The 7,973-nt window shown below is 46.8% G+C and overlaps 1 protein-coding gene across 1 annotated transcript in view; it reads left to right on the plus strand.

Moving 5' to 3' along the window:
• The window catches only part of TAF1B (TATA-box binding protein associated factor, RNA polymerase I, B), a 67,527-nt gene extending 62,423 nt beyond the window's left edge, over positions 1 to 5,104 (plus strand). The window contains exons 14-16 of the mRNA XM_015410303.1: positions 315 to 323; positions 725 to 950; positions 4,636 to 5,104. Of these exons, the coding sequence (XP_015265789.1) occupies positions 315 to 323; positions 725 to 950; positions 4,636 to 4,948 (548 nt within the window). The 3' untranslated portion in view covers positions 4,949 to 5,104. The remainder of the gene's footprint in view (positions 1 to 314; positions 324 to 724; positions 951 to 4,635) is intronic.
• Positions 5,105 to 7,973: the final 2,869 nt, after the last annotated feature.

The following is a 7,973-nucleotide window of genomic DNA, read 5'->3' on the forward strand; positions in this document are numbered from 1 at the left end:
GTAGGTGTAAATTTTTATACTTTTACATTTCCTACAATACTGGCCATGAAGCTTTTTCTATTAGAATATAAAGCAACCCAAGAAAAAAAGTGTTTCAGACCAGATTGCCGTAACATCTTGCATAGAAGGCAGGGATCAGGAGGCAGGGTGGGAAATCCCCACCCCTTCACAAGGAACTAGGAGTAGAATTGCCTTTGCCAAATATCCTATTTGTTACCCCAGTGGAGAATGCAATAGTTTGTACCCCCCCAGCAGGATTATATTTGGTGACTTCTTTTAAGGACATTCCAAGGCTCTTTCTGGCTCTCTGTTAGACAAAGCAAGTAGGTGAACAGTGATGTCTTAGGAGAGGGAAAGACCATGCCGTAGTCCGTTCTCTGTTCCCATAAGGTAATGCAGGAGTTAGGATGGTAATCTTTAAAGAGGAGCTTGAACACCTTTTTCTTCCTCACTTTATTTCTTCTTTCGTATGTGAATAGTAAAATAGCACAAGATCATGTCATGTCTTCTGCTAACTTCCACGTCATGTGACACCCACATTCTTCAGGAGGACTATAATTGATGTTAACATTTTGTTAACATTTTACAATTAACATTGCTTCAAGACCTTTTGTAAATACCCTTTAAAACAATATTTGTACATGTAATGAAACGTATGTATGTAAAGCCCTTAAAATTCTTTTACTTGTGACTGGTTGTTGTGTTTATTTTTTGCTTTGTTCAGAAATGGTAACAGTCCTTCAAAGACAGTTTCGCTCATTGTCTGGCGCTGTGGAGCACACTGAGAAGAAAAAGCCTTCAAGTTTCCAGCTTCACTGGACAGAAGACGACCCAGAAAGGCCTTGTTTTCATGGGCATAGTCTGGATGGAATTTTGCAACAAGAGGGCCACACCCTTACTATTCAGGGCACAGATTATTGGTTGTGTACAGCAAAACTGTGCAAGAAGAAGTAAGGATTTGACACTTGTGAAAAATGTGTGATTAGAGGTTTAGTTTTTAAAACCAAGTCGCTTGGGGCAAATTTTTGTGAAAAGCAGAATGTTGGAATGATGAGGTTAGACTTCGTTGTACTTTGCAACACTGTACTTAGTCCAAAACATTGGCAGGTTTTGTTACTTTTTATTATGAGTTTAAAAGAAGGCACAGCATTGCTTAGCCTTAACAAGTCGAGAGGTGAGAGTACAGACAATGCACCAACATTGCAGTGATATGATCTGGAATATCTCTTAGGGGACCTCTTCCCCTTTATGTTCTGTGCATAGTTACCCAGTGCATGGGGGCACTTCAACGATTGTTGACGGGTAAAGGGTAGTTTAACAACCAATACACAGGAAATACAATGTAATGTGTGTGTAAATGTGGGGGAATATGTCACCAGTCACAGTTTGAGGCAGAGGTCCTTTTCCTTTGCTTACATATGCGTAGAATTCATTGTCCTTGTATTCCTAGTAGAAAGAGTGGAGGATCTGGTTCAGGGTTTGTATCTTGAGGTGCAGTTACCTGTAAGGGCTCTGAATAGAGTAGTGTTGGCAGTATTCTGTAACAGTAGGTTGGATCCAGATTAAATTGGCAATTTCCATCAATTCCCCTATTTTTCAAGAGCAGCCTTTCATGGAGATCAGTGGGCTGGGGAGGGGCAGGAAAGTTCCATTCTGCCATTGGAAAATTTAGTTTAGATCTAGCCCAATATTTGTTCTCATCCTTGGCTATTTGTACAAAGTGTTCTTTTTCTAAAGTTCCCATCACCAAAGTTGTGCATCTGTGTGTGGCCCAATGCCGTGCATCTCAGATGCATGAGTCCTGCTTGGGCTTGTAATGAATCATAGAATCACAGAGTTGGAAGGGGCCATACAGGCCATCTAGTCCAACCCTCTGCTCTGCGCAGGATCAGCCTAGAGCATCCCTGACAAGCCAATGTTTAAAGACTGCCAGTGAGGGGGAGCTCACCACCTCCCTAAGCAACTGATTCCACTGTTGCACAGCTCTTACTGCAAAAAGGTTTTTCCTAATATCCAGCCGGTACCTTCCTGCCCTTAATTATTACTGCGAGTCCTATCCCTGGGGCAGCACATGAGCCAAAAGGGCTTAGTCTGCCAATTGAGTACTTTGTGTCATGTGTGTAACATGACGACTATGTCACATGTGCAGTGCACGTTTGGTGCCTCCCAAAAACACAGTGGTCTTTTCTGGTTGCAGGCACAACACGCAAGGAGAAGCAGCTTTGGCTTCCCCCTCACACGCTGTTTTCGTGTCCACAGACTGACCCGTGGAGCTGCTATTGGCTCCACTGTAAAGATCCGTTTATGTGGCTATATGTGTGTTTCACAGTGGATCCAATGGTGACTACGTATGGTGGTTTGAGGACACACCAAAAAGGTTGAGGAGGCTATAGTCATTCTCCCTGTGTGCTGTGGTCACAAAGAGGAAAGATCCACCGTTCATCCAAAGAACAGTTGAGGACAGTTCGATAAAAGCTTTATAGGGCCAGCCTGTATACTGAATGGTTGACGATGAAACCTGAGAGCTGGACTTTACCAAGCATTTTTGTAGTGCTCAAAGGTGCTTTCCATATTATGCTGTTGGAAGTATATACCATCCTTCTCCCTCCATTTCCCCTTCCAAGTTTTCCTTAAGAAAATACAGATGACTTTTTAATAGCGTTCCAGTGTTCTATTCAGGCAGGGGAGAACGGTTGATACTGTTGCTGTTCATGTAAGAGAAAGGATGTGAGGTCTGCTCAGAGATTGTTGCTGGTGGGAGTTTCAGTCCTTGATTTCAAAGTCCAGTTACTATGACAGAACCCTGGTCAACTTTGTATTTATTTGTTTGTTTGTTTGTTTGTATTTTTACCCCGCCCTCCCCACGATCGGGCTCAGGGCGGCTTACACAGGGGCATAAGGCCATACATAAAACAATATAAAACAGTAAAAACCATTAAATCACAACAAACAAAGTGCTCCATACAGACAAGATGGTCTCTGAGGATGGTAACAATAATTTCCTTAGGTGAAATTGTCCTGTCGATGGTCCAAGCCATACTTTATGTCAGTGCTGATAGAATACTTAATAGTGGTTAAAGTGGGCAGCAGGGTTTGCTTGGGGAAGCAGCTGAGGTTGGCAAGAGGTCTGCTACCAATTTCGCTACTGTGATGAAGAGAGCCCCAAATCGTAGCTCTTCATTGGCCCATTGTAGATGCTTACAGGTTTCCTGTGTGGCAATTTTAACAGGTGGGAGAGAGGATATCAAGATCTGTGCATGGAAGTGGAGGGAAGAAGGGTGTGTGTTAAAACTGGCCTCTGCTTACGGACAGAGATAACAGACCTACCCCTCCAAGCACTTGGGGCTGTTATCCAGAGTGCTTGTAAGTTAGTACTGTGCGATTAGCAGTTGCTTGACCTGCTTGCTGAATGTGTATTAGTGCGAGCCTCTTTCCGTTATGCTGACTCCTGTGTTTCACATGGCAGAACAAACCATCATAGCCTTCATAAATCCAGTTGCGCTTATTTCTAGACTAGGACTGTGATGATAGTTTTAGTCCAGTCCTGCTCCAGACCCAACATCCAGTGTGACCTGGGCACCATAGAGCTGGAATGATGCCTCATACGTGCAAACAGTGATGTGATAGCCACTTGGAATTCAAACAGCTGGGACACAGCTCCATGTACCAGTGCTCCATGTTTTCTGTATGGACTTGACAGTATTCTTACTGTGCTGCTGCAGACTGTCATACCATGATGGTTTGCGGTAGCAGAGTGGAAAACCCGTGGAGCCACTGAACACCAACAGCTTGTGAGTCACGTGCCTCCTTGCAGCTTAGATTGCCACAGTTGTATAAGAATAGGACTACTGATGAATTATTGGGCTGAAAGTCTACCTCTCTTGGACTTGTGTATCCTTGTGTAAGTTTCTGTCACTTAGCATTAAAGGTAAAGGTAAAGGTTCCCTTGCTCGAAAGCCAGTCGAATCCAACTCTAGGGTTGCGGTGCTCATCTCCGTTTCAAAGCCGATGAGCAAGCGCTGTCCAAAGACGTTTCCGTGGTCATGTGGCCGGCATGACTAAACACCAAGGCGCACGGAACGCTGTTACCTTCCCACCCTTAGCATTAGCTACCTACTAATGGGATAACAGAGTAATAAGGCATAACAGGGTAGTTTACAGCAAAGATTCTAAAACCCTGGCAGATTACAAGTGCTGTATAAGTGCTTAGCTGTAACTAGAAGGAGCAGTACAAGAAAAGTTTTAGTTAGCGCCTGTGATATAGGTTTTCTAGGACAATCTGAATCAGAATAATTTCCAATCCAAATTTAAATAAATAATGCTAGTAAAATTTAAATAAAGTTAGGAAAAGACAAAAATATTATGTACAAGCCTGAACCATGTACAAGTTTGTCCATGCTTCATATCCCACATTTAGGTTTTCTAACATGATTGATTTGCAACATAACAGCTGTAACCTTTAAGACCAACAAAGTTTTATTCAAGTTTATTATTATTTTATTGTATTCTTAAAGGTGCTACTGGACTTGAACTTTGTTCTGTTGCTTCAGACCAACGCAGCTACCCACCAAAATCTGGATGCTATAATTTAGGATGTGCATGTAATATTATATCCCTTTTTCTTTCTCTTTACAGTACATGTGGTCACCTGGCGCACTATAAAGAGTCAGACTTTCCTCATACCTACCAGTTTGTGTTAAGCCTGTTCTCCTTCATCCTGAGGGTCCCACCCTCTCTCATCCATGAAGAAGTGTGCGCTATAGAACACAGGCTCTTCTATTCAGAGGTCCATGAGAGACCCAGAATTCGCCAAGATAAAAAAGCAGCAAGTCGTAAAGACCATAGGCTGGAACAACAGTGTGAAGACCTGCATGCAGTAAGTGACACAGCTCATGCAGTTGACTTGGTGCTTCCAGTGACCACCACTGAAAGCAGAGGACTGGACTGAGACTAGTCTGTACGTGTGATTCATATACGTAGGAAAACTGCGTAATGGGTGAGATTTTGATACTACTTTTTAACAAAGTTTCCCTTTTTTCATATAATGCCATTCACTTTGTAGTTTTGATACATCTGTATGTATTCTGATTCTTTTTCATTTTAAAGGTAGACTGATTTTCTATTGTAAAAACAAATCCTTAATATATTGGAATTAAAAATATTTTTCCCAAACAAAATGATGAAGCTATGGTTTATCTACCTTTTAATGGTGTGACCTGACAACTTAGTGCTTTGTTAGTGGGGATGGTGGTTTCCACAGGCCCGAGGTATTTGTCTCGAAGTGAAAAGCTGCCAGTTTTTAAATATATGTCTGTGTGTGTGTGTGTGTGCTAGCCTGATACCCGTGCTTTGCTCCGGTATTTAAGTTCCATAAATCCAGTTATAATACTGACTAGAAGAAAGGCCCGTTGCAGTAATGAATGCAACGGGCGCTAGGAAGGGGACCTGCAGCAGTAGTCTGGCTCCCTGGTCCCCTCAGTCCCATCTGAGCACGATGGGAAGACCACGGCAGAAGAACATAAGGGAAGGATGGAAGGAAGGAAGAGAAAGAGGGAGGGCAGGAGGGAGACTCAGAGGGAAATAAGGTAAAGAGATGGGGGGGAGGAGAAAAAGCTGGGGAGGGAAAAGAAGGCCACCCCCTGGAACGCACCAGTGGCGGAGGTAGACTGCCATCCCCCCCCCAGCAAAGCCCAGCTGGCCCACCGGCTGAGTGAGGTCTGAGGTGGACAGCCAGGCTCCTGAAGAAGGGCCCACTGGCCCGGATAGAGCTGACATAACCTCTTTGGGCGAGGAAAGGCCGGGCCCTCCACCCAAACAAGGGTCCACAGCCCCTCTGGGCGAGGCAGCATGGCCCCAGGGAAGCGCGGTGTGGCCCTTCCCCCCGTCCCTAGCCTCGGTGGGGTACGTCACCGGGCCAGCGAAGTGGGGGGCAGCACAGAGAAACCTGGCGGGGCCCTCCCTCCCCCCGAAGTAGAGGCCGTGGCATCCCTGGGCCTGGCCGCGTCGGCCCAGGGAAGTGCGGCACAGCCATTTCCAGCCGCCCCGAGCCTAGTCATGGCTCAGCGGCGGCCCTGCGAGGCGGGGGCAACTCAGAGAAGCCCACAGGGGCCTGCCCGCCCCCCAGAAGAAGAGGCTGTGGCGGCCCAGGGAAGCGCAGTGCAGCCCTCTCCACTGTCCCCGAGCCCAGTCGGGGCTCGGCGGCGTCCCAGCAAGGTGGGGGCGGTGCATAGAAGCCCAGTGGGGCCCTCCCGTCCCCCGAAGAAGTGCCCGTGACCTCCGTGGGCCTCCCCGTGGCCCCTTCCCTCCTGCCCGAGCTGAGTCTGGCAGCAGGGCGGGGCAGGGAAGCCCGTCAGGGCCCTCCTACCTGAAGCAGCTCATCCTCCTCCTGGCAAAGGAGGAGAGCGGTCCAGAGCGACTGTCATCGGATGGAGCCAGGAACAGTGTGAGGGAAATTTTCGTTGCTGCTGCTTGTGTGAGCGGGACTGAGTGTAGGGAGCCAATAGCCTCCTGATGTTCTAAGTGGCAGCTCATGCGGCTAACCTATTTTGGTGCACATCGAATGTTGTGGGACCAAAACCCAATTATATATAAGGAGAGATGGTGTGAAATTTGAAATGTGACATTTGTTGTAGGAATTCTAACAGAGAAGATTGTAGTGTAAGAAAAGAAGTGAGACATACGTACTTTCTCTCTCTCTACTGAAGGACCTCTCTGTAGACCACATTGGTGGTTCTGCCCTCAGGTGCTAGGATCACCAGGCTGCTTGATGAGCTCACTCTGGAGCGGGCCACATAGAACTGTCCATTTAAGAAGCAGTCGTCTGTTAAGTCAACTCCAGCTACCTTCCACAAAAGCCTCTCTGCTTGTGTTCCTGGATTGTTTTGCTCATCTGGAGACTGTGTTGTTCTGAGCACCTCAGGGTGATCTTGCTGGTACTTGGCCTGTGCAGCTGAGTATACTGCAGGAGTACTATGTGCAAATGTCTTTGCCGCATTCCTAAGTTGCCTCCTCCTTGTAGCGTTGGTGTATCTGGCTCGACATTTGCCAGGAGCTTTCTTGGGGGCAGTAAGAGGTGAGAGGTGTGAACCGGAGTTTGTGTGAGTGAGTGGTGATGTGGTGGACATTTCTTCAAGTTCATGAGGGAGGCATGCATTGAAATGGCTCCTAGAAATGTCCTTTACTATCTCCCCATAAACATTCATACCCTGGCCCTGCTCCTACACCTGAAAGGCACCGGTCTGTCTGGTGTTGGGGGGGATTGTATTTAAAGGCAACGGAGAGGCTGGGCCAACAGCAGTGCTAAGGCAGTCCTGCTGAGCAAACCTCCCTGGCGGCTGTAAACATCCCACCTCCTCTCCTACACCTGACAGGCAGCTGCCTGTCCAGTGTAGGAACAGACCATTCCTAACACAAGCTGTACATGAGTTACTTTAGTACTGGAATTACCCAATAAACACTTGTCTTCTGAAGAAGCCTGAGTGTGTGGTGTTACCTGCCCAAAGTTCCTGACAACCGCCTGTTAGGTGTAGGAGGTGGGGGGAGTGTGTTGGAAGCCATCAGAGAGGCTGGGCCAGCAGCTTTGCTTCACCTCACAGGTGGTTCTTGGCCACTCCTGATTTCCTCAACTGTTATTAACTCTCTGCAGTCCCCTGTAACTGTTGGGGGTTTTTTTACCTCAGAACACTGAGCTCTGTAGCTGACCACTGAGTGGGGGGTGCAGAGAGGCAGCCGCCTGGCAGCCATATAGGAATCAATGGGGGGATCACATTTTCCCCCTTTTGACCCACTTAGGGGTCAAATTTCTAAAAATCCCTTCTTAGCGAGCACCAACGCCACCTCCCTGAATTTGGTGACTCTAGGTCCAGGGGTTTGGCCTGGGTGTTGATTTTACAGTATATGTATGTGTGTGTGTGTGTGTGTGTGTATGTATATGTATATGTATGTATGTCACAGAAGGGCTTGGGGAAGGGGGC

Source organism: Gekko japonicus, unplaced genomic scaffold (genome assembly GCF_001447785.1).
Source record: "Gekko japonicus isolate JY-2015 unplaced genomic scaffold, Gekko_japonicus_V1.1 scaffold1325, whole genome shotgun sequence".
Classification (NCBI taxonomy): Eukaryota; Metazoa; Chordata; class Lepidosauria; order Squamata; family Gekkonidae; genus Gekko; species Gekko japonicus.